Source organism: Phocoena phocoena, chromosome 15, assembly GCF_963924675.1.
Source record: "Phocoena phocoena chromosome 15, mPhoPho1.1, whole genome shotgun sequence".
Lineage (NCBI taxonomy): Eukaryota > Metazoa > Chordata > Mammalia > Artiodactyla > Phocoenidae > Phocoena > Phocoena phocoena.
The window spans coordinates 4,938,698-4,964,753 of NC_089233.1; the positions used below are offsets into that span (position 1 = coordinate 4,938,698).

At 43.1% G+C, this 26,056-nt stretch overlaps 1 protein-coding gene and 1 pseudogene across 1 annotated transcript in view; one reads left to right on the forward strand and one right to left on the reverse strand.

The window, feature by feature from the left end:
* Positions 1-823: 823 nt before the first annotated feature.
* RSPH10B (radial spoke head 10 homolog B) overlaps positions 824-26,056 on the forward strand; it is a 38,496-nt gene continuing 13,263 nt past the window's right edge. Inside the window, exons 1-13 of the mRNA XM_065892307.1 lie at positions 824-1,169; positions 3,619-3,694; positions 6,755-6,823; positions 8,665-8,838; positions 10,226-10,311; positions 11,017-11,137; positions 18,124-18,300; positions 19,459-19,618; positions 19,844-19,965; positions 20,581-20,770; positions 22,126-22,240; positions 23,202-23,281; positions 23,381-23,529. Coding sequence (XP_065748379.1) covers positions 913-1,169; positions 3,619-3,694; positions 6,755-6,823; positions 8,665-8,838; positions 10,226-10,311; positions 11,017-11,137; positions 18,124-18,300; positions 19,459-19,618; positions 19,844-19,965; positions 20,581-20,770; positions 22,126-22,240; positions 23,202-23,281; positions 23,381-23,529 — 1,776 coding nt within the window. The 5' untranslated portion in view covers positions 824-912. The remainder of the gene's footprint in view (positions 1,170-3,618; positions 3,695-6,754; positions 6,824-8,664; positions 8,839-10,225; positions 10,312-11,016; positions 11,138-18,123; positions 18,301-19,458; positions 19,619-19,843; positions 19,966-20,580; positions 20,771-22,125; positions 22,241-23,201; positions 23,282-23,380; positions 23,530-26,056) is intronic.
* LOC136134761 (peroxiredoxin-1 pseudogene) lies at positions 13,502-14,092 on the reverse strand (annotated as a pseudogene).

The window sequence follows — 26,056 nt, forward strand, 5'->3', positions numbered from 1 at the left end:
GGCAGGATCAGGTCGCCGCGCCGCCTCCGTCTGGGATTGGCGGAGTCCCACGGCGTCCCCAGCGAGGTGAGCGCCCCCGCGGGGTCCCGGGGTCCCAGGCCGTGGTTGCGCCGCGACGGACACGACCTTGCCTTGCACTCCGGGACTCACCTGTGCGTCCTGCTTGATGCACCGGGATGTCTTCAGTGGGGTCAGTTTGGGAAGGCCACAGAAACTGTGGCTTTGGAGCCCTGTGCCTCAGCTCTAAGACCTTGGGCAAATAATTAGCACAAGATTTTTTCCTTGACCCTGGTAGTGCGGTCCTAGGGAGTAGGTAGCCGATGATTTCGAGTTCAAAAACAGGAAAGTGAAAAAATAATCACTTCATTATCGATTGGGCACACTGTCTGATCCGTAGGGATTTTGTGCATCATCTCCTTATAACCAGACAAAGGTGCTGTTATTCCTGTTTGACAGCTGAAGCAGAAGGACCTCAGGTAACAGCTGGGAAGGGGCAATGCAGCTCATGAGCACTTCGCCATGCTGACACACGAAGAGACAGGCTTTTAAAGTATGAACTGGTGGCATGTGAGATTTTAGAGGTTAAGTCGGTATTTTTCACACACAGGATTGCTCTTCTTACTGGAGCACTATTTGAAAAGAAGTGGTAGATGGTGTTTCCAATTTAAAAAATTTTAGGAAACAACCAATGCAATATTGAAATAATATTTTTATAAACTGGTGAGACTCGATACTTGTAATTAATTTTTCAGGCTGTAGGAAGAGAGTGATAATGACATTGGGGTTGTAAAACGAGACACAATTCGTATTTTTCAGGTAAAACTCATCAACGCCTTGAAACAAACAGCTTTCAACCAAAGGAGTCATTCGATACTTACCTGTATAAAGCAACCCTTAGGTCTTCTAAAGGCAATGGTGAAAGAAAAGAAAAGAGCAGATAAAAAAGGGGATAAGTTGGCCTGCTCTCCCTCATCTCTCTCCGATTATACAGAGTTTTCCAAACAAGATGGCAATGCTGCTCGGCAAGGTACGTCCCCAGGTGCTGTGCCGCCATTGGACACGCAGCTCAAAGAACCAGGACTCAAGAGAGAGTGCAAAAATAATGATCTGCAGGATGAAGATACCACCCAGTATGAAGAGCCCATTCTGACCAAACTCATAGTAGAAAGGTGATTTTTTTTTTTTTCTTTTGAAAGGTGATTTTAATGAGCTGCATCATCCGTGCTCCCTTTTCTACGACTTTCATGCTCTCTGTTCTCTGTCTCTTGATAATCTCTTACTGTAGCTTTACTTCCATCTCCCTAGATGACGGTAAACATCTATGTCTTTAGCACTGTTCTCTCTCCGAGAGTTTTAGGTTCAGATTTTTACCTCCCTAGTGGACATCGTCCACTGGACTTCAAACTTTCTGTGTCCCAACACAAAGACTGCAGGACTTGAAGTACCATGATCTGGATTTGAGTCTTAGCTCTAGGACATCAACCCCAACACCGAACCTTTCTGAGCCTCAGGTTCTTAATGGGGGGAAATAAATGAGTATTCGCACCTTAGAAGGTTCCTCTAAACGTTGCAGTTTCTCTCCCAGCCTTTGGCTCCTCCCTTGGTCCCTGTTTCTATCAGGGCATCCAAGCTCCAAGTCGCAGAACTAATCTCTTCCCTACCCCTGCCTTTTGTGTTTCTTTTTCCTCTGTGCTTCTCTCATTCATCCTTTTCGCTACGCACAGACTTGTCTTCATACCTCTTGCTTGGGCCATTGGACTCACTTCCTAAAGAGTCCCTGCTTCTAGCCTCTCTCCCCAGGCCTCGTAGATTTACCTTCCTAATGCTGACTTGGTTTACATCACTCCCTGTATGAATTATCTATGTAACAAGTTACCCCAAAACATGACAATTAAAGCAATAAATATCACGTAGTTTATGGGGCTCAGGAGTCTGGCAGCAGCTTTGCTGGATGCTGGATGGTATTGGGTTAGGATCTCATGAGGTTCAGCGAAGATGTCAACCAGGGTTCGTCTAAAGGCTTGGCCGGCTGGACAGTCTTTTGCAGTGGCTCCCTGGGGTGGCCGTCAGTCTCAGTTTCTCATCACATGGACTGTCTCCGCAGGACTGCTTGAACGTCCTGCCGGCATGGCAGCTGGCTTCCCTGGAGAGTGATCAAGAGAGAGCAAGCTTTGGGAGCCTCAGTGTCTTTTACAACCTAGTCTCGGACGTCACCTTCTGTCATTTCCACAACAGCCTGGTGGTCACACAGGTTGCCTCCCTGGCTTGACTGTTGTACACAGTGCTGCTATGAACATTGGGGTACATGTATCTTTTTGAATTAGAATTTCTGTCTTTTCTGGATATATGCTGGATCATATGGTAACTGTATTTTTAGTTTTTTTAAGGAACCTCCATACTGTTTTCCATAGTGACTGCCATTAATTAGAATTTAAAAAAAATGATTGCTGAATTTTATCATACTTTTCTGGCATCTTGATATGAACATGGTTTTTCTTCTTTGATTTGCCGATATCATGAATTATAGGCTTTCTAATGTTTACTCTTCCTTGGATTCTTGGAATAATCCCAGTGTGGTCATAGCTGTCACAGGTCCATTTGTTTTCCACCTCACTTACCTCAGAGCCTAGAGGCAAGCTAGGTGACACATCACACATTATCCATTCGGTGCTGAACTAAACATCTGGGTGCTGTTCTCGGTACCTCCCTTCCCCAAAGGCAGCACGTCAGCAAGCCCTGTTGGTTCTATGTCCAGAATATATCTTAAAAATATTATCATAGTAAAATACACATAGCATAAAATGTACTATTTTAACCATTTTAAGGATAAATCCAGAGGCATTAAATACACTCGCCATGTCATGCAACAATCCTCACTACCCATTTTCAGAATGTTTTCATCACCTCAGACAGAAAATTGTCCAGAATATTCCATACGCCTCCATCTCTCTCCCCTCTCACTACTCCATCCCGGCAGTTAGCTCCCCACAACACACAGTCCGTTCTCCAAGGCAGCTGGGGTGATCTTTTTAAGATGTAAATCTGGTCTTGTCCAACCCACCTCTTAAAACCCTCTCATGATTCCTCCTAGAGCTTTTCGATTTTATAGCAAGTCTTTATCACGGCCCAGCCTCTTCTTCCCCTGGTCTCCCTCCCATCCATTGCTCACCTACTCAGTGTGGTCCAGCTGTGCAGCTGGACTTGAGCCGGCAGGCTCGCTCCTGCCTCAGGGCCTTTGCACTTGCTGTTTCCTCTTCCTGGGGATCCTCTTCTTCTCCAGGTTCTTTGTTATAAGTAGCTGTCTCCTTACTCCTGATCACATTCCCCGATCATTTCTTTCACAAAAACTGAACACGATCTAGAATTATCTTGTTCATTTGTTTCCTTTTTACTGTCTCTCCTCTTTGAGCCATAAACTCCTGAGGGCAGGAACTTGTTCACAGTTGCAGTCCTGGTACTTAGAAGGGGGCAGGCACACAGTGGTCCTCGGCGGGGAATGCTTGTTGAGTGAATGTGAGATACTTGTACTTTTTCATTGATGTTCATTACGTATTTTAACACACAGTCCACTGAGGTGTGCTCACATGATTCATTGCCTTAAGCTTTGTTTCATTGTAGCTACGAAGGGGAAAAAGTCCGTGGACTGTATGAGGGAGAAGGCTTTGCCATCTTTCAAGGAGGCTGTACCTACCACGTGAGTTATACCTTTTGGGACTGGGTAGGGCAGACAGTGCAGGGTGATAACTTTAGATTTACATCTTCAGAAAGTCCACTGATTCCTCAAAAGAAATTGGAAGTACTTGATGCTGATTTTATTTTGAACCCTGAGTGCATATTTTAAGGTAAAAACATGACTACTTTAGTACAAAGTAGTCATTTTAGATTTTTCCTTTTGCCAAGTTTTATTTTGTACAAACAACATTAAGGTCACTAAAGTAAAAAACAAAGAGTAAAAAATCCCAGTATCCTTTTGCCATAAATGTTTTCAATTTGCTGTGTCTTTTTTTGGGGGGGGAGGGGTGGGCCGCGTGGCTTGCAGGATCTTAGTTCCCCGACTGGGGATCGAACCCGTGCCCGCTGCAGTGGAAGTGCAGAGTCTTAACCATTGGACTGCCAGAGAAGTTCCTCTTTTATTTCTTTTTCTTTTTCTTTTTCTTTTTTTTTTTGTGGCCTCTCCCGTTGTGGAGCACAGGCTCCGGACGCGCAGGCTCAGCGGCCATGGCTCACGGGCCTAGCCGCTCCGCGGCATGTGGGATCTTCCCGGACTGGGGCACGAACCCGTGTCCCCTGCATCGGCAGGTGGACTCTCAGCCACTGTGCCACCAGGGAAGCCCCCCTCTTTTATTTCTTGAATGGATGGATCAGTGTTTTTACATGGGCGTATTAATTTTGCAGATAACACCTTGAATCTTTTTTCAGTTATGAATACATTGCTGTATTAATGTATGGTTTCCATAGCTTAAAAGTTTGTTTGTGGTAAAATGTACATTAAACTTACCATTTTTAAGTGTTAGTATCAGTGGCATTAAGTACATTTACATTGTTGAACAACCATCACCACCGTCATCTCCAGAACTTTTTCATCATGCCAAACTGAAACCCTGTTCCCATTAAGCACTAAATTCCCATTCCCTCTTCCATAATTATTTAAAATACTGCACAGTGCTCTAATTTACCATTCAGAACTATGCCATAATTATTAGATACTTCTGGGGTGTTTTCATTTTTTGTCTTTATCAATGATGCTACAGTGGCAGTAGTCATTCATCGTTCGTTCAGATTATCCAGGAAACGTGTGCTTATTATAGAACAGATTTTTGTAGTTGAGGTCAAAAGGCACAGGTTTCAGTATCCTGATTTTTCCCATTAACATAACATGTTCATTTTCCTGTGTTATAAAAACTCTTAAAAATGCCATTTATGGGAATTCCCTGGTGGTCCAGTGGTTAGGACTCTGCACTTTCACTGCTGAGGGCCTGGGTTCAGTCCCTGGTCGGGGAACTAAGATACCACAAGCCATGCAGCTGGCCAAAAACAAAAGAAAACAAAACAACCCCACGCCATTTATTATGTCATTAAATGTCATTAAAATGACTGTGCCTCTGGCCTCTGCCAGTTCTGGCCTTTGTAGTGTTTCTTTATCCTGATGAGAATCTTCCTTCACCACTGTGGTGCTTCTACAAGGCACCAGTGTGTATACCATTCAAAGATACCTAGTGCTTGACCACACGGGATAAACCCCTCCCGGGCTGCTGAGGATGTGATCACAGCTCCTGCTAACCCTGGGTGTCCTCAGGTATGCAGTCACCTGGTAGCTCAAGCCTGACCAGGCAGCCTTGCCCTTCCCACTAATGAGAGGCAAACACCCCTTTATTTCTGGAGGAGCCCCCTTCCTCGCTGCCAGCTACCTGCTTTGTAAACTTTGCATATTTTCCTTAGACTCAGATTCTTGCGATTGAAAGTCGTCATCAGTTGGACCTCCTTTAAACAGTGAAGGAGGCAGACCCAGTGGAACGACCCAGTAGCCCCACGACCCACAGGGGTCCGACCTGCGTTGGTCACATGTTTAGATCGCAATTTCCTAAAGAGAAAGCTGGAAAACAAACATTTCACGAAACACTTGCCCTTCCCGTGTAGATGAAGCGCGATCCCTTCTGTTCTATCAATACTCTGTTAAACAAAACAAAACTCTGCTTCTTGCGACCACGATTGAGTCCATAATCCAAACGAGAGCCTCAGCCTGCAGTTGGAAGCTCTCTGGCTGCCCCCAGTTTCCCTGAGCGCCAGCCCTGCCTGATGTGTGGCTAGGTTCACCTGGATGGATGATATAACGGACCTTCTCGCTAGTGAAGTTAAGGCAGTGGTTCTTAAAGCGTGTTCCCAGGGACCAGCAGCAGCATCTGGGAATTTGTGCAGAGTACAAATTCCTGGGCCCCAGCCCAGAGCTGGTGATGAATCAGAATCTCCAGCGTGCAGGGCGGGCCCAGTAATCTGTGCTTTCACCTCCCCCCACCCCGGTGGCTGTGAAACACAGTCGAGTCTAGAACCACTGCGTCAGGGCACTGTTTACATAGCTTCTCGGTTCTCTCCAGTCATCAACCCCTGAGCTCACCACCTCCTCTAAAGAAGTGATTCCGAGGAAGGACTGGGTGTAATGTTATACGCGTTTTCTCTGATTGCATTGCGACATTCAGGTGTGTGAAGTTTTTAACAACCAGTTCCTATACGTTAACAATAGATACTCTAAATGAACGATATGAACAACTGTACATTATGTATACTTGTGTTTGTGTCAATACACACACACGCTCACACGTTCTGATAATTCCCAGTAAGGGAAAACAAAGTGTGACGTTGACAGATGTCATAATTTCTGATATCCAGATAATGGTTTTAATCTAGTCTAAACAATTTTCAAAAGACCCTTAAACTTTGAAATGCAAAGCCCAAAACATATGAGTTCTTTTGAACTCTAGAGTTTTCCAACAGCTTAATTAGGTGAGGAAGGCTGAATTTACAGCTCAGTTTAACAACTGTGCAACACTGCCTAGTGCCAGTTTTAGGGAACTGGGTTTTTTTGGACTCCTACTCAGATCCTTTTTAGAACAGGGTGGACGCCAGTGTGTTGCCAGCTCCCAGCTGAACGCTGGACAAGCGTATTTGTCGAACATGTTTCCATTTTAAAAGCTGAATCCCTGGGTGGCAGTTGTGTAAATCAAGATTGGGCCTAATGCTTTGTTGCTCTGTTTCAAAGGGTATGTTTTCAGAAGGACTCATGCATGGACGGGGGACTTACGTCTGGGCTGATGGATTGAAATATGAGGTAAAGCGTATAGTATGTTATAGTTCTAAGTGAATTATGTGATTTAATGGTCAGGTTCCCACAATTAAACATACTAGTTTCATAAAAGTAACTCAGCACATGGGTTAAAAAAAAATCCATAGAACCAAAGAACAGAGGTGACAAGTTAGTTGTTACCGCAGGGGACCCTCTGTAAACTGTGTCCAGTTTCATTTGTATATTCTAGAGGTATTCTTCAGCCTCTCCCATATTTTTGCAAACACAAATAGTTTATTTTTTTTTAAAGATTTAATTTTATTTATTTTTGGCTGCGTTGGGTCTTCGTTGCTGCGCGTGGGCTTTCTCTAGTTGTGGCGAGCGGGGGCTACTCTTCGTTGCGGTATGCGGGCTTCTCATTGCGGTGGCTTCTCTTGTTGTGGAGCGTGGGCTCTAGGCATGCAGGCTTCAGTAGTTGCGGCATGTGGGCTCAGTAGTTGTAGCTCGCGGGCTCTAGAGCGCAGGCTCAGTAGCTGTGGTGCACGGGCTTAGTTGCTCCACGGCATGTGGGATCTTCCTGGACCAGGGCTCGAACCCATGTTCTCTGCACTGGCAGGCGGGTTCTTAACGCCTGTGCCACCAGGGGAGCCCTATAAATAGTTTGTTATACACTCTCTTCTGTACCTTTTTTCTCTAGAGACCAAACCATACCCACTCACTCAGATCTAGCTATCTCTACTGGCTGCTTGTGCTGCGTTTGGGCCTCACTTAACGGTCTTGCCGGGTTAGGGAATGTGTATTTTTAGACCAGTGCCTCTACAGTGCGTGTGGGCCTGAAACGCTGCCCTGAAAATCACAGTTGCAGAGCTGCTAACGCGATGGTGTTCATAAGTCGTAATGAAAGTATTTAAAGCAGGGGATATAAGGCTCACATGCAAACAACAGCCAGGTTAGGGAAAGAGGCACGTTTGGGCCAGGTGGGCAGCTAAGTGGACTGGGCAGTGGGAGATGAGGCTGGGGAAGAGCGAGGGGAGGGTCCACCTTCATTGTCACGGAGGGGAGAGAACAGCCGAGGTCCAGGGCGGCCAGAGGATTGTGTCCCAACTGCCATTTCAGGCCAATCTTTCCTGGGAAACTCCCCCCTCCCCCCTGCCCCCAAGCCCCGCCTCCTGGCCTGGACCTCTGGTTCATCAGCTCTGGAAGGTCAGGTGGGGCTCATTCTTGCAGACACAGAGCCACCCCCTTCACAGACACACAAACACCCAGTCAGGGGAGGGTTTATGGGCAGGATTCTGGCTCTCACAGAAGCATCCTCTGGGAGGTTGGCTGGCCTCTTGGGACCTCTACTGGGACCTCGCCTCCAGGAGTTCATGTTCCTGGAAAAGATCCCGATGCCTCTGGGCTGAGGTGTGGGGGGCACCACATACTGGCCGCTCATCCTGGGGCAGGACGTTGGCTGGTGTGTCTGCAGTATATTAGGGTTTCCACCAGTGATCCCTGAGCCTGGGTAATCATCAGCATGTCCTGGGGGTGACACTGGACCCCAGTGAATTAGCCGCCTCCGAGGCGGGTTCCGGAATCCAAAATTCTCAAGGCCAGGCTTGGAAGCCACCACTGTACCACGTCACCTGCTGGCTTCTTCGATCTTACTCTGCACACAGCTTTCCCGATAGCTCATTCCGCCCGGGCTTCTGTCCGGGGGAGGGACCAGGTGTGGGAGGATGGGATGTGTAGAGACAGGAGGAGGGGGGTGGGAGCTGGAGGGGGTATTCAGCCGTTTCCAAGGGAGGAGAGACCGGCGTGGTGTCCGCATCTCCAGCAGCCCACAAGACGAGGGATCGCTCCGCTGCCTTCTTTCTGCCACGCTGATGACCATTTTGCCCTAGGGGGACTTTGTGAAAAACATCCCCATGAACCACGGCGTCTACACGTGGCCGGATGGCAGCACCTACGAAGGAGAAGTGGTCAACGGCATAAGACACGGACTCGGCATGTTCAAGTCCAGCACGCAGCCCGTGTCCTACATCGGCCACTGGTGCCACGGCAAGAGACACGGCAAGGTGGGTGAGGCAGCCGCGCGACCCCCGGCTATGAATGGGATGTGCAAACACAGAGAGCAGGAGGTGGGGGGGCTGTGAAGGGTATATTCACTTTTTTTTTTAATGAGGTGAAATTCACATCACGTGAAATTAACCATTTTACAGTGAACAATTCAGGGGCATTTAGTACATTCAGAGTATGGTGCCACCAGCACCTCTATCTAGTCCCCAGACATTCTCATCATCCCCAAATAAAACCCCATACCCATTAGGCAGTTACTCCCCACCTCCCCAGCCCTGGGCAACCACTCTAGGGGTTTACCTATTCTGAATATTTTGTATAAATGGAATCAGACAATATGTGACCTTTTGTGTCTGGCTTCTTTCACTGGTTCTTTTGGGTATATACCTAGGGGTGGAATTGCTGGGTCCTATGGTAACTTGATGTTTAGCATTTTGAAGGACCACCAAACTGTTTTCCGTGGTGGCTAAACCAGTTTACACTCTCACCAGCAATGTAGGTTATAGGTACTTTGAAGCGAGGTTGCTGTTTTTGGTACTATTGTCTCACTTTTATATAGGATGATAAAATACTGTAGCACTGTTTTTAGAAAATGTCAAAAGAAAAAGAAAGTCTGTCTTCATAATTATCACCTTACTCAGATTTAGGCCGTTCCCTCGTGTTCTGCATTCTGTTTTTCTGTTTTTTAGCTCAAAGCAGGTCAGTTCAGATATTTGGGGGAGTTGGGGATGGTGACTTCTAGATGGAGGCACCAGGATGGCTGCAAGAAGGAACAAGTTAGCGTGAGAACGAGGAAGACGATGGAAAAACCACACACACACAGAAATAAACCAGGGAACAAACAAGCAATTTCAGGCCATTTAGCGTAGATCCAAATGCTTTGCACAGTGGCTACTCCCGCTCCCTTAAAGGAATCATCAAAGAAAAATTATGCCGTGTTCACTTATGCTCGGAGGCAGTCAAGTAAGATGTCAAAAGGGATAAAACAAACTGGTTTTGGTACATAAAAGAGAGTGAGCTTCAGTTATAAGGAAGGTACTACTCTTCACTCTAGGAGACAACAAAGTAGGATTTCTTTAGGTACTTATTTGACAAATAATTACTGAATATGCTGAGGGTAATGGATGTAGTCGTTTCATCCCGTATGTGACACTTTGCTATTCAGGGGTAACTGATTTGTGATCTCATTCTCACTTGGTGGGCACTTTACAGTATTCTTAATCACAAAGCAGAAACATAACACGGGTTATATGTCTTACCTAAGGATGACATTTTCTGCATCATTTAGACTCCTTAAAATCATACATTTTAATCTTTACCTTTAAAAAAGCATTTGTTTTATAAGGCTTGATGATTTTATTTAAAAAATGATATTCTTTGTTCTAGGGCTCCATTTATTACAATCAAGAGGGCACCTCTTGGTACGAGGGAGACTGGGTGAACAACGTCAAAAAGGGCTGGGGGATAAGGTGGTAGGTATCCACCGCCACCCGCCCCCCATGTTTGGGGTGTTGGCGAAAAGCGTTCTTGGGCCCAAATAACTTTCACGTAGGCTATTTAAAGATAAGGTGCAGAACTTACAGAGAACACGTTTTCTACATAAGCAGGGTGGAATATTTAAATTAACCCCAATATAATCTCAACAGGGATGAAGTATTCTTCGGAAAATTTAGAAAAACACCATATTAAATATGATGGCTAATCATACTGTTTCACTTTATTATACATAGAAACTGCCTCCCTTTGTTTTCTGTATTAATCATGGGTCTCCATTGTTAGTTTCATATTTTCTGAGGGATACTGACATATCGACTTGATTTTAGATCGAGCTGATGGAGCCAAATATTTTAAGGATTAAAATACTTGGGGGCAAAATATTAACCAATCATAATACTATAGGGAGTTACTTAAAAAGATTAAAAACACTAATCTTACCCACTGTCACCTTATTAAGTAATCAGAAGTTTTTACAAAGTAATTTATTCTGTCCACCCCCCCCACCCACCCAGATGATTGTTTTTATGGAACACATGCCTATTCATTGATTTTAAATACAGGGAAGATTGTATGGGCACAAGGATTGGATTTCTTCAGAGGTATTTAGGGAGAAAGTTTAAGAAAGTCTTAGAGGTAAATGTTGTACATGAGATAACTGATTGTTTTTTTGTTTGTCCTAGTTACAAATCTGGAAATATATATGAAGGTCAGTGGGAGAACAATGTGCGGCATGGGGAAGGCAGGATGAGGTGGCTGACAACTAACGAAGAGTACACGGGTCAGTGGGAGCAGGGGGCCCAGGTACTGTGCTAGCTGCTTTGAGCGGAATACACCCAGAGGTGGGGGCTCTGCTGATCCTCAGCCCAGGAATTATTTGGTGTAGGGTATTGCACGGTAATCTGAAATTCAAGCTGTGTTAAATTTAGAAACTCACAAACTCACATTATGATTACTTGTCTAAATCAGCCTTTTTATTATTTTTATTTTATTTTATTTTATTTTTTTCGGTACACGGGCCTCTCACTGTTGTGGCCTCTCCCGCCACGGAGCACAGGCTCCGGACGCGCAGGCTCAGTGGCCATGGCTCACGGGCCCAGCCGCTCCGCAGCATGTGGGATCTTCCCGGACCGGGGCGTGAACCCGTGTCCCCTGCATTGGTAGGCGGACTCTCAACCACTGCGCCACCAGGGAAGCCCTAAATCAGCCTTTTTAAAAAATATATATTTTGTTGACATATAGTTGATTTACACTGTTGTGTTAATTTCTGCTCTACAGCAAAGTGATGCAGTTATACATGTATATATGTTCTTTTTCATATTCTTTTCCATATGGTTTCTCACAGGATATTGAATATAGTTCCCCGTGCCTTACAGTAGGATCTGGTTGTTTATCCATTCTGTATATAATAGTTCGCATCTGCTCATCCCAAACTCCCCATCCATCCCTCTCCGCCCTCCCCTCCGCCTTGGCAACCATAAGTCTGTTCTCTATGTCTGTGAGTCTGTTTTTGTTTTGTAGATACGTTCACTTGTGTCGTATTTTAGGTTCCACATACAAGTGATATCATAGGGTGTCTTTCTCTTTCTGACTTACTTCACTTAGTATGATAATCTCCAGATCTATCCATGTTGCTGCAAATGGCATTATTTCATTCATTTTTATGGCTAAATTGACCTTTTTTTTTTTAAGTGCTGTTTTATTAGTATTTAGTTTTCTCTAGAGGTCTCACACACAAGCGAGGTTCTTCCATTGGCAAATTCATAAGTCACATGACTCTTGGGAGGACTGAGACTATTATTTACATTTTACTTATTTATTTTTTTGGACTTATTTGGCTAGACAAGATTTTACTGGGTACAAGGTGATCATTTTTGATAAAGAATTATAGTAGAGATCTTAAATGAAGATAACAAGGCTCAAATTTGAAGTTTGGTCAAAAGACCAAAGCAGATCCAGACTTGCCAGCTGCCTTGGAATCTGGGATTATTACCTGTTCCCATTTCTCTGCAGTGCTTCAAGATGCTACTTGTGACAGGGCTTAAGAAGCAACTGTCCCCTAAATAACGGTGCCTGCCTCAGAGGGTTCTTATGGAGACTGAATAAATACGAAATAGTGCCCGGCATATAATAAGCTATTATTGAAGGCCCCGGGAATCCCATACCACCGCTCGTAGTTCTGGCTTGTCTGAATACTGGAGGGGTAGGTAGGCTGGGGTAGCTGTGTCTGGAAGGTGTCTAGAAGGGTACCACATGATATACAGAAGGATTCTCAGTCCTGAATCTGCCCTAGCCTCAAGAGCCCAGGAGGAATCCACCTTTGTCCCACTGACAACCCTCCCTCAGGACATGATATGAGGATAGGAACTACCCTTAAATCAAGGATAGAAACCCAGGGAAGCCAAGAGGTGCTCAGCACCGTGCTTTTGACACAGACAGCCTCCCCTACGAACACCAGCGCTGTGTTCGTCTCCCCCTCCTCCTTTTAGTTCCAAAGGCACTGAAGCCTCTTAACTCTGATCTTTTTACAGAACCAGTACCAGGCATTTCTCAGAAGAGGCCAAGCTTCAGGTTTTCATACAGCCCTCCCAGTACTGTAAAAGTAAATGCCAGTAATCTCACTGGGCTCTTAACTTGCAACCCAGCCTATAGCGTAAATTGCAGTGCCTTGGCCAGTACTGTAGTAGGCCTTGCTCTTCTCCAGATGCGGTGCAATGAAACACCTTGCTTCAAGGTCCATTCCCTGTATCTACTTGCATTTCCCCTCAATATAATTTCCTGATTCTGAGGCACTCTGACACCTCATTTTCCCCTAAAGAGGGAAAGCAAAAAGTAAATTCCTCTTACACTCAAAGGCTAATGTCCACCTAAAATGAAGAATCAAAAAGGTCTCAGCTCAAGTTTAATAAAGCTACAAAAGACCAAAAGTGATATCCTACTACTATACACATCAGTTTGCCTGCCCCATAATATAGCTCAGGCCGTTCCCTCCAGAGGAAGAAAGGCTGGCCTCCCCAAGCCCTGCAGGAAGGGCCTGTCCTGTCCCACACCACATCTGGGCTGAGTGTAAAGTCTTGTGTTTTAAGCATGACAGTAGTACAAAAGAGGTTTTGTTCTCATGGCCACCTACTGCAGCCTGGCCCTAAAATGGCCCAGCGCTCACTTCTGCTAAGAGAGATATTCTTTGCTCTTCTGCACCCCAGGCTCGATGGTATCACTGCCAGGCTTCCAGCCAGCTGCGCACACTTCCCCATGTTTGTCAGTAAACTGGAAGGCCTGAACTAGTCTCAGTGTCTCCTCCACAGAACGGCCGACAGGAAGGTCATTTATGGTGATCTGTCGAAGGATACCTTTATCATCAATAATAAAAAGACCCCTGAATGAGATGCCTTCATCGGCCTTTAAGACCCCATAGTCCTGAGCAATGGTGCGCTTGGGGTCTGATATCAAGGGAATGTTCATGGGTCCCAGTCCTCCTTGTTTCTTGGGTGTGATGATCCATGACAGGAGACAGAAGTGAGAACCCACAGAAGCACCAATCACTTGGCATTTGAGTTTCTTAAATTCTTCTGCCCTATCACTGAAAGCAGTGATCTCCGTGGGGCACACAAAGGTGAAGTCAAGAGGGTAAAAGAAGAACACAATATATTTTCCTTTGTAGTCAGATAGGCTGATATCTTTGAACTGACCATCTGGCATTACAGCAGTTGCTTTGAAGTGGGGGGCATGGGGCCCAACTTTGGCATTTCCTGAAGACATATTGCAATCAGCACTTCTCACAAACCACAAAGGACAGTCAGGAAGCACACACACTATTTACATTTTACAAGCTATGTATTGGGCTTCCCTGGTGGCGCAGTGGTTAGGAATCCACCTGCTAGTGCAGGGGACACAGGTTCGAGCCCTGGTCCAGGAAGATCCCACATGCCGCGGAGCAACTAAACCCGTGTGCCACAACTACAGAGCCTGCGAGCCACAACTACTGAAGCCCGCGTGCCTAGAGCTGTGCTCTGCAACGAGAAGCCACCGCAATGAGAAGCCTGCGCACCACAAGGAAGAGTAGCCCCTGCTCACCGCAACTAGAGAAAGCCTGCGCACAGCAATGAGGACTCAGCACAGCCAAAAATAAATAAATAAAATAAATAAATAAATAAATAGTTATGTATTTCCTGCACAGGAAAGGAAAGCTTTCTATGGTTAATTTTATATAGTTTATATAGCTAGGATTTTCTGATGACATCTTATATATTAACTTACTAATCGGGGACGTTGCTAAACTCATATAATCCTTCTAGTCGCTTTTTTGTAGACTCTTTAGGAATTTTTTTTTTTTTTTTAAACACAACTAGTTTTTTTTTCCGTTTTATTTTTTTTGGTTTTTTTTTTTTTTTTACATTATGCGGGGCATGTGGGATCTTCCTGGACCGGGGCACGAACCCGTGTCCCCTGCATCGGCAGGCGGACTCTAAACCACTGCGCCACCAGGTAAGCCCTCTTTAGGGCTTTTTAATCTAGATAACCATGCCTGCAAATACAGTCAACTTCACGTTTCTTTCTAATCTGTATGCCATTTTTTTCCCTTGCTTTATTGCACTGGCTAAGACCTCCAGGATATTTTGTGATATTGACTAGGAGTGGAGGGAGTGGACATCCTCACATTGTTCCTGATCTTAGCGTGAAAGAATTCAGTCTCTCATCAAGCATGATGTTAGCTGTAGGTTTTTTGTAGCTACCCTTTATCAGGTTGAGGAAGCACTTTTTTTTTTTAATCAATTAATTTATTTTTTGGCTGTGTTGGGTCTTCGTTTCTGTGCGAGGGCTTTCTCTAGTTGTGGCAAGCGCGGGCCACTCTTCATCGCGGTGCGCAGGCCTCTCACTATCGCGGCCTCTCTTGTTGTGGAGCACAGGCTCCAGACGCGCAGGCTCAGTAGCTGTAGCTCACGGGCCCAGTTGCTCCGTGGCACGTGGGATCTTCCCGGACCAGGGCTCGAACCCGTGTCCCCTGCACTGGCAGGCAGATTCTCAACCACTGCGCCACCAGGGAAGCCCCGAGGGAGCACTTTTTAATTAATTTGTTTAACAGTTTTCATCATGAATAGATGTTGAGTGTTGTCTAGGGCTTTTTCTGCCTCCAGTCCGATGGTCGTGTGGTTTTTCTCCTCTGGTCTATTGATTGGTTGAGTTAGATTAATTGATTTTCAAATGTTGAGCCAATCTTGCATTCCTGGGACAAACCCAACTTGGTCATGATGATATTATCCTTTTTATATCTTGCTGGGTTTAATTTCCTAATATTTTGTTGAGAATTTTGGTGTCCACGTTCACAAGGAATATTGATCTGTAGTATTATTTCCTTATAACATCTTGTCAGCTGGTAGTAATCAGGGTAACGTCAGCTTCATCAAATGAATTGGGAAGTGTTCTCTTCAATTTTTTGGAAGTTTGTAGCGTTGGCATTCTCTCTTCCTTAGCCATATAGTTGAATATGCCAGTGAAGGCTTCTGGGCCTGGAGTTGTCTGTGGGATGATTAAATTAACTACATATTAACTATAAAATCAATTTCTTTAGTAAATAATGTGCTATTCAGGTTATCTATTCTTAAGTAAGCTGTGGAAGTTCGTATTATACTGAAGGAGTTTGCTTGCTTCATAGAAATTGTTAATGTTATTGGCACAAGGTTGTTTATAACATTACCTTATTCTTTTAATATATATAGGATCTATAGTGATGGTCCCTCTTTCTTCTAATATTAGTAATTTGTGCTTTCTCTCTCCTTCATCAGTCTTGCTAGAGATGTATCAATTTCATTAAAATGATCAAAGAGCTAGTTTTAGTTTTGTTTTCTTTGATGTTTTTCAAAATAACTGAAATCTATTCTTGTTATTACCTCCCTTCTGCATGCTTTGGGTTTAATTTGCTCTTTTCCTAGAGTTGTATGGATGCTTTATTGATTTGAGACATTTCTTTTTTCCTAATATAAACATTTAATACAATTTTTCCTCTTAGCACTGCTTTATCTGTATCCCACTTATTTTGATATATCATGTTTTTTAAGTTTTGTTCAGTTCAAAATATTTTCTAATTTCCCCATGACTTCCTCTTTGGCCTATAAGTTATTTTGAATTATGTTGTTTAATTTTCAGATATTTGAGTATTTTCCCAGATACGTCTCTGTTGGTTTTTGTGTATGTTTAATTCCACTGTGGTCAGAGAACATACTGTCTATAATTGCATTTCTTTTCAGTACGTTGAGGTTTATTTTGGTCTATCTTGGTGAACCGTTATGTGTATTCCTGACTTTGTTGAGTGGAGTTTTCTATAGATGTCAGTTAGATCAAGTTGGTTGATAGTGTTGTTCAGATCTTCTATATCATTACTCATTTTCTGTCAACTTTTTCTATCCATTTCTGAGACAAGCGTGTTTAAGTATCCAAGTGTAGTTGTGGATTTGTCTGTTTCTCCTTTCAGATCTATCCGTTTTTGCTTCGTATATTTTGACAGTTTGTTGTTATGTGTATACACATTTAGGATTGTTATGTGTTCCTGGTGAGTTGACCCTTTTTATAATTTTATAATGTCATTCTTGAACCCTGGTGATTTTTATTTCTCTGAGCTCTACTTTTTCTGATATGAATATGGCCACTCCAACTTTGTTTTCTTCTTTTTAATTTTAATGGTGGTAAAATATACATATAACTTACCATCTTAACCATTTTTAAGTGTATATAGTTCATTGTTAAGTACATTCACACTGTGTTTACCCGTCACCGCCATCCATCCACAGAATTCTTTTCACCTTGCAAAACTGAGACTCTGTACCTATTAAACAATAACTCCCCACTTCCCCCTGCCCCCAGCCCCTGGCACCCACCATTCTGCTGTCTGTCTCTGTGAATGTGACTACTCTAGATACCTCATCTAAGTAAAATCATATAGTATTTGTCCTTTCGTGAATAGCCTATTTCACTTAGTGTACTGTCTTCAAGGTTCATCCATGCTGTAAGCATGTGTCAGAATTTCCGTCCTTTTTGAGGCTGAATCATATTCCGTTGTATGGATGGACCACATTTTGTTTATTCATTCCTCAACAGACACTTGGGTTGCTTCCACCTTTCGGCTGTTGCACCTGTTGCTATGAACATGAGTGTACACATTGTTCGATTCCCTGCTTTCATTTCTCTTCAGTATATACCCAGATTTTACAGAATGGTATACATATCCAAGCTGTGTAAGCTTGTATAACAGTGAATAATGTCAGATAGGGTTTAAAAAAAAAAAAAAAGAATGGTGTATATATAGAAACATTCCATTGTTGAAAAAATTGTGTATGTCTTTATATATGTATATAATATGTTGATTAAGTATGATTGTATGTGCCTGGGGAAAAGAGAGATGAATTTCAAACCCAACTAGTAGTTTACCTCTGGAATGTGGGATTGAGGAGGGAATATTTTTATCAATCTGTATGTTAAAAATAATTAAAATTTAAAATAATATTAAGCCAGGCACTTAATATACACTATTTTCAGTTATTACATCCAACCTGTGGTAGGTGTTATTTCCCTTTATAGATGAGACCCAGAGGGCTTATCTAATTAGCCTTATGTCAGAGGGCTGGTTTGTAAATAACTGAGCTGAGGCTGAACCCAAGTTTGTGAGACTCCATCACGCATGCTCCTTGCCCCTTCAAATGAGTCCCTGTATTCGATTCGTACCTAATTTTTAATGGATTTGGGTAAAAAGAGGAAACATTTTGAGCACTTCTCATGGAAATTTGCTTTCTTTTCAGAATGGTTTTGGCACACACACATGGTTTCTAAAGAGAATCCCCTACTCCCAGTATCCTTTGAGAAATGAATATGTAGGAGAGTTTGTGAATGGATACCGTCATGGCCATGGAAAGTTCTACTATGCCAGTGGAGCCATGTATGAGGGAGAATGGGTTGCCAATAAAAAACATGGCATGGTGAGTACATACCTGTGAAGATTACATTTTAAAGATTATGTAAAAGCCTGTCATTCTCTGTCTAGTAAAGTGCATTATGCATTTTGCATAGGATAACTTACTGTTTTGTTAAGATGATTACATAACTTTTAAAATAACTTCTAACATATCAATTTCCTTTGTATTTAGAGGTTATTTAATTAGTCTGGTGTGTGTGTGTGTATGTTAGGGTGGTTTTGGTTGCAAGTAACAGAAAATCTAGCTTAATCTTCCATAAATGATAAAGAATAATGTGGGATTCAGTGTTGGTTTGATTCAGCAGCTCCATGACGTCGGGGTTTCTCCTGCATCCATCCATGTCTCCTACCATGTCAGCTTCACAGTTATGCTTCCCTCCCTTATGACTGCAAGATGGCTGCTGTGGTTCCAGGCTTCACGTCTACATATCCCACCAAGTAGAAGGAGAGAAGAAACTCTTTTTGGAGAAGTTTTCCACAAACATCTTTAGCTTCACTGAGCTGAACTGGGGGTCATTTGCCCACCTTTTAGTCAGACCAACCACTGGCCTGGGTGTGATAAATACCAAGAGAGTCCCCATTCTGTGATAGGCACCTCTGCTGGTCAACAGCATATTTAATAAGCCACATTCTGTGACCTAGGGGTGCTTAAAGTTGGGGAGAGGTTGTAGGGCAGACACAGTGAGGGGAGAGAAGGGGGACTGGGGAGAGGAGAGAGGATCTACACGGTGACAAGAGACTCCAGGAGCCTGACTGTACGTGGACTAAGTGCAGATCTTAACAAGCAAACAGAAGCCTCCAAACCCCTGAAAAAGATATTGATGTACGTTTACCAATGGTTTCCTTTTTCTATAATTTTTAAAAAAATATTTATTTATTTATTTGGCTGCACTGGGTCCTCGTTGTGGCACACAGGCTCCAGGGCACGTGGGCTCAGTAGTTGGGACACACGGGCTCTCTAGTTGTGGCACGCAGGCTCTGGAGTGCTCAGGCTTAGTTGCCCCACAGCATGTGGGATCTTAGTTCCCCGACCAGGGATCGAACCCACGTCCCCTGCATTGGAAGGGGGATTCCTAACCACTGGACAACCAGGGAAGTTCCTACCAATGGTTTTCTAAAAACGCTTTTCCTAAGCTGCAAAAAGTTACTTTTCTCTCTGCAGGGCCGATTAACTTTTAAGAATGGGCGTGTGTATGATGGCCCATTTTCCAATGACCACATAGCAGAGTTTCCAAATCTTGAAGGTGAACTGATCAGCTACCTGGACACAACTCCAGAATCTGCCCTCAGGAACCAGTATTGCAGATCCTCCATCAGTGCCGGTAGGGAGCGTCCACCTGTCAGCTAAAGGCAAATTAATGTGTAACATTGCATCAAAAATACACCTAATATTTCAGAAAACACAAGTTTCCTGTGAGCAGCTGCTTTCTTATAGGTTTTTGAATACTCTTGTGTCATGCTTCTGCAGAAAATCATTTTGACTTGACATTGAAATATTTTAATATTGTTTTTCACATTTATCCTGTATATTTGTCCTCATCTGCTAGAAATCATCAGAAAGCTTGATGGCAGTGAAAGTAATTCCATGTTAGGCTCGAGCATCGAGCTGGATCTCAGTTTGTTGCTGAAAATGTACCCGGAGGGAGACCAATCAGAAGAAAAGAAGCAGGTAAAAACCTTCTGTATTGTTATAAATTTATATTTTAGGCTAAAACATTAGCAGACTCTCCACAGTCCTGGGAAGATGCAGTTGATGACTGCTGTCATGTATTGAATGTCTTTTATTTTTTAAAGTTTTTAAAATTAATTATTTATTTTTGGCCATGCTGCGTGGCTTGTGACATCTCAGTTTCCCGACTAGGGATCAAACCCAGGCCCCCGGCCGTGGAAGTGTGGAGTCCTAACCGCTGGACCGCCAGGGAATTCCCTGGTTGCTAATATTTTGTTGAAGATTTTTGTGTCTGTGTCCATGAGGGATATCGATCTGTAGACAAGAGAATTTTATCGCTGTCATTGAGACATGATGAAACAGGATAGGATTGGACAGAGCAGCATGAAAGTAATTCCACTGTCCAGATAACAGCATGTCTTTCTACTCTTACTCAGAAATTGCACGTTACTGACCTGGGGATGGGTGGGGAGAATATAACATTTATTGAGCTCTTACAGTAGTAAGAGGTAAATGCTATTGCACGTGTTACCTCGTTTAATTTAGAAAACAGGTTTTCTTTTACCTTTGTTCTTATCAGGTAAGGTGAAGATACGTATGGCTTTCCCTTTTCAGGTAGAATATGCTGTCTTAAGAAATATTACAGAATTAAGAAGAATCTATAGCTTCTACAGCAGCCTAGGATGTGATCACTTTCTGGATAACACCTTTCTGATGACAAAGCTTCACTTCTGGAGGTTTCTGAAAGACTGCAAATTCCATCATCATAAAATAACCCTCGCCGATATGGACAGGGTACTAAGTGGTGAGTATTCCAGATCCTTCGCATCTGGTTTAAAGAGCAGTATAACATCACAGCACCCTGACACCAGTTAGGAAATGTTAAGGGAGTGAGGAAGGCAGATGTGGGGAGAGGTGTTCCAGAAAGCAACACATGGTCGTGTTCCCAGGGTGCTTAAAACGTGACTGAGGAGAGGATCTCATGAAATAACAGCAACAGTCAAAGACGATCTCTAGCAGGGGCAGCAAAGTCGGCCTGTGGGCCAAATCCAGCCCAACTGCGTGTTCTTATAAATAAAGTTTTATTGGAACACAGCCATGCTCATTTGTTGTCATCTTGTCCGTGGCTTCTTTGCCCTGCACCAGCAGAGCTGAGTGGCTGTGACAGAGGCTGGCCCACAGAGCCTAAAATATTTACCATCTAGCCCTTTACAGAGAAGCCTGCCTATCCCTGAGAAAACAACAACAACCCGCCCCCTCTCAAAAAAAAAAAAGCCCCCAAACGGCCCAGTTGTCAGGTCACAAGCAGAGAGGATCAGGGAGGGCTTGGAATAGCCTAGAAAAGGCTTTAGAGGGCTTCCCTGGTGGCACAGAGGTTAAGAATTTGCCTGCCAATGCAGGGGACACGGGTTCGAGCTCTGGTCCTGGAAGATCCCACGTGCCGCGGAGCAACTAAGCCCGTGCGCCACAACTACTGAGCCTGCGCTCTAGAGCCCGCGAGCCACAACTACTGAGCCCGTGCGCCACAACCACTGAAGCCCGCACGCCTGGAGCCCGTGCTCTGCAACAAGAGAAGCCACCGCAATAAGAAGCCTGCGCACCGCAACTAGAGAAAGCCCGCGTGCAGCAACGAAGACCCAATGCAGCCAAAAATAAATAAATAAATAAAAAAAAAAGAAAAGAAAGAAAAGGCTTTAGATAATCTTGGGCTTGGGCTTGACTTCAAGTTGAAAAGTCCCTGCAGTACAATTAACAACTTTGAAGGCTTTATTCCTTTCAGCTGAATTGTGGCAGGCAGGCAGGCTCGAAGGCCTCAGATCACCTTCTTGATGTTAGAACTAATGCCTATTTACTTCAAATTTCAGTGTCTGAAACACACTTCAAACCCACTTAGAATTAGCAGCGTTAATCAGACTGTGGCTCAGACCACTTTGAAAAACACCAGGACAAGGTATCTTGTGATTTTCTTGTAAAGTGACCAGATGGAGCTCTTTCGTGTGGACCTTAATTTTTAGGTGGATGCTTATATGCTGTTCAGGGTAGTCTCTAGGAAAAAAATGTACTCCATTGTGTTCAAGTTCTTTGAGTTGTGTCCCAGGAGCAAATAAGATAGAACGTTCTAGAGACCACCAGGCATCCTCCCCAATTTTCTTGTTCTAGCCAATAAGGACATACCAGTTGAAGAAATTCATTCTCCATTTACAACAATACTTTTGAGAACATTTTTGAATTACCTCCTGCAGTTGGCTTACCACATCCATCACAAAGAATACCAGTAAGTACTCCTTCTGGACCCCATGATAGGATGAGGGCTGAGCTCACCGTTTGGATTGTTATGAGATTGTTCCTTTTTCTTCGATATTATTATTTTTCACACTCTTGAAATGAAGGATCAGAAACAAAAGTTTTCCACAAATATTAACCACAGAACCGCTAGAAACAGGATTAAATTTTGTAAACCCTTCCAACGTGGGTCATGTTTCAATTCTGCACATAGCCCTCAAGTTTTTATTCAGAAATAGTCACCACCAGCTCTTCCTTAGACCAGAATTTCCTATCTTTCTCAGAGCAAAATTGATATTGTATCTTTAAAAAAAAAAAACTATTTTGAAGTAATTGTTGATTTACAGAGTGTCGCCAACACAATTCTCGTAACACAGAGAATTCCTATATACCCTTCATCCAGCTTCCCCTAATTATTACATCTTACAGAACCATGGTACACTTATCAAAAGTAAGGAATTAACATTGCTACAACACCATTAACTAAATTACAGATTTTTAAAGGACTTCCTGAGTTTTTTCCCTTTTCTGTTTCAAGACCGAATCCAGGATCCCACCTTGTATTTATCACATCTCCTTAGTCCCCTACAGCTGTGATAGTTTGTCTTTTATGACCATGACACTTCGGAAGAATATTGGTCAGTTATTTTGTAAAATGCCCCTCAGTTTCAGTTTTCTGACTTTTTTCATCATCGCACTGAGGTTATGAGTTTGGGGGAAGAATACCATCCTACCAGGTAAATGACGTCGATCTGCCTCATTACTGGGGATGTTAACCTTGATCACGTGGTTAAGTGCTGTCAGCCAGGTTTCTCTACTGCACTTACTATTTTCCCCTTGCTGTACTCTACTTGTTAGAAGCCAGGTACTAAGCCCACCGCATACTCAAGGGGAGGGGAATTAAGTTCCACCTCCTGGAAGGAGCAGTGATTATGGTATCTTCTTAATCACAGAGACAGAAGCCCATCACTCTTTTTGTGTTTTACAAAACTGATGAATGAGAACATTCGCCCAAATGCCTGCCGTGTAAAAGGTAAATACAAAACCAATAGGATTATATTTACCATAATATTTTCCAAAATAGAGTTTTGTAATCATCTTTTGAATGTTCATTTTTCCATTACATCTTCAGGCAATTTATTCTGCGAGGCCCACCGGACACTCTATTCAATGAATTACGTGGATAAGTGCTGGGAGATCTACACTGTTTACTGCAGACCAAATGCAGCCCCTCCGCATGAGCTCACAATGGACATGAGACACTTCCTCTGGATGTTGAAGGTAACCACTCATGGCTGATACTGGCTTTATATTTATAGGTACTTTGATTTTAATTTAAGGAAGGCAAAATATTCTAGCTGTGATGTGCAAGGAACAAGGTGAAGGTCTGAGAGAAATTTTTGTAGCCATCAGCAGAGGAGAGTAACTCTAATGGCCTGTGATAGTGGAAGGAAGAGAAACAGAAGGAGCTTGTGCCCAATGGGCTTCCCAGCCAGGGGGGAGGGGTATGGTCAGCGGGGCCTCCAGCATCTTTACTGATGCAGACCTTTCCATTTAAAGGAAGGTGGGGGATGGATGTCACTTAAAAAAAACTACTGTTCATCAAAAAAGTGATTTAAGAAAATTATTAGTTTGAAAAATAGAATATCTAATTTATTACAATATTCTCATATTCTTGGTAGTTTTTCTTTCATGATATTTTAAATTTATACTTGTGGGTAGATAAAGGATAAAACTAAAAGGATTGACTACTAATAGGGGATAGAGTGATTTAAGAAAATTTAAGTGTCACATGTATACAAAAAACTGGTTTTACAAATTTAAATGTCATATATACGAAAAACTAGTATTGATAGGAAATAATTTTTTGAAGTACGTGGTTTTTTGGGATGGAATATTATACAGCTGTTTATTCACTTTCCCTCTTCTCTGTGGTCCCTTATTATTGATGAAATGAGGCCATTTGTCCCTGTAGACTGACTGGTCAGACTTCAGTTTTGATTGGCTGCATCCTCAGAGTTGATGACAGCTGTTCCTTTTCCCCTTTATTTCCATCAAAGTGGTCACTAGAATTAGAAGCTTGATTAGATTCAGGTTTTGTTTTTTTTTAAATCTTTTAAATTATTATTATTACTTTTGGCTGTGCTGTGTCTTCACTGCTGCACGGCTTTCTCTAGTTGTGGCGAGCGGGGGCTACTCTTTGTGGTGGTGCACGGGCTTCTCATCGTGGTGGCTTCTCTTGTGGAGCACAGGCTCTAGGCACGTGGGCTCAGTAGTTGTGGCGCACGGGCTTAGTTGCTCCGCGGTATGTGGGATCTTCCCGGACCAGGGCTCAAACCTGTGTCCCCTGCATTGGCAGGTGGATTCTTAACCACTGCACCACCAGGGAAGTCCCTCAGGTTTTGTTTGTTTCCTGACAAAGCTGCAGGTGCTTCTGGCTAATTCCTGTTGTGTCACGTCAGGGATGCTCCCTTTTAGTGATGCTGAGATCAACCAGCGGGTCATATGGTGTCAGCAGAATCCTTCCATTTCAACGTTCCCCATAAACCTTTCACTAGTGGTTCGAGTAGCCCTGACAGTCATTGCTGACATCTGTTATTTCCTTAAGGGTCCCACAATAGTAATCTTCTATCATTCCATCTGCATTTCTTAGCTGTGAATCCGATATAAAGAACTTTACCTCATCAGCTCTTTGATGACTCTGAAATACACAGGAAAGGAAGGATAAGTGCTCAATTTTTCCCTTTACTAATTTTCAGAATGAGTTGATATCCTGGCAGTTCTTCAACAGTGACTAATGAGCTTTTGAAAACATCATTATAACTCCTGGGCTTACACATATTTGATGTGTTTCAATCCACTGCAGTCTTCCCCCCATCCCCCATGGTCAAATTGTCCCATATTTGGCCAGTAAGAATCTCTCCAACTTGCTACCTGCTTCCTTGACTCCATGGATTAATGGTGTTCATCAGTTTTGTAAAAATTTCCACTATCACTTGTTTAATCATTGCTTCAGAACCGTTTTTTCACTCTGGGACTCTAGCTAAAATAGTTTATAATACTCTATCCTCTGTATCTCTTTTCTCTCTTTTCTCTTTGTGAGAAAGCACAGTCATTCTGAGATTCATCCACGTTGTTGCGTGTATAAATAGTTCGTTCTTTGTTCCTGCTGAATAGCATTCCATTTGACGGATACGGTGGTGACTTGTCTATGCATCCATCTATCAATGGACATTTGGGTTGTTTATAGTTTGTGGCTGTAGAATAAATATAGTATGAACCACTGTGGACAGGTTTTGGTTTCTATGGGATAAATGCCCCAGGCGGTAATTATTGAGTTATATGGTGAGTATTTGTCTCAAAGACTGCCAAACTATTTTTCAGAGTGGCTGGATCATCTTATAGTCCCACCAGCAGTATTTGCCAGTATCTGTCTTTCAGTTGGTGTATTTAGAACGTGTATGTTTAATATAATTGGTTTGTTAGGTGTAAGTTTGCCATTTAATTTTTGATTTTTGTTTGTTCTGTTTTCTTTTTCCTGCCTTCCTGTAGGTTAAACATTTTTTAGAATTTCATTTAGATCGATCTAATAGTGTTGTTTTGAGTATCTATCTACAAATATATTTAGACCTATCACAGTCTAATGGTGTCATCATTTGACCAATTCGAGTGAAGTACAGAAACCCTTACTTCCCTTTACATCTTTTTACCCCCTACCATTTATAATTGATATTTCCTCTGCCTACCTTTAGAACCACATCAGATATTATAATTTTTGCTTTAACTGCCAAATATAATTTATAAAACT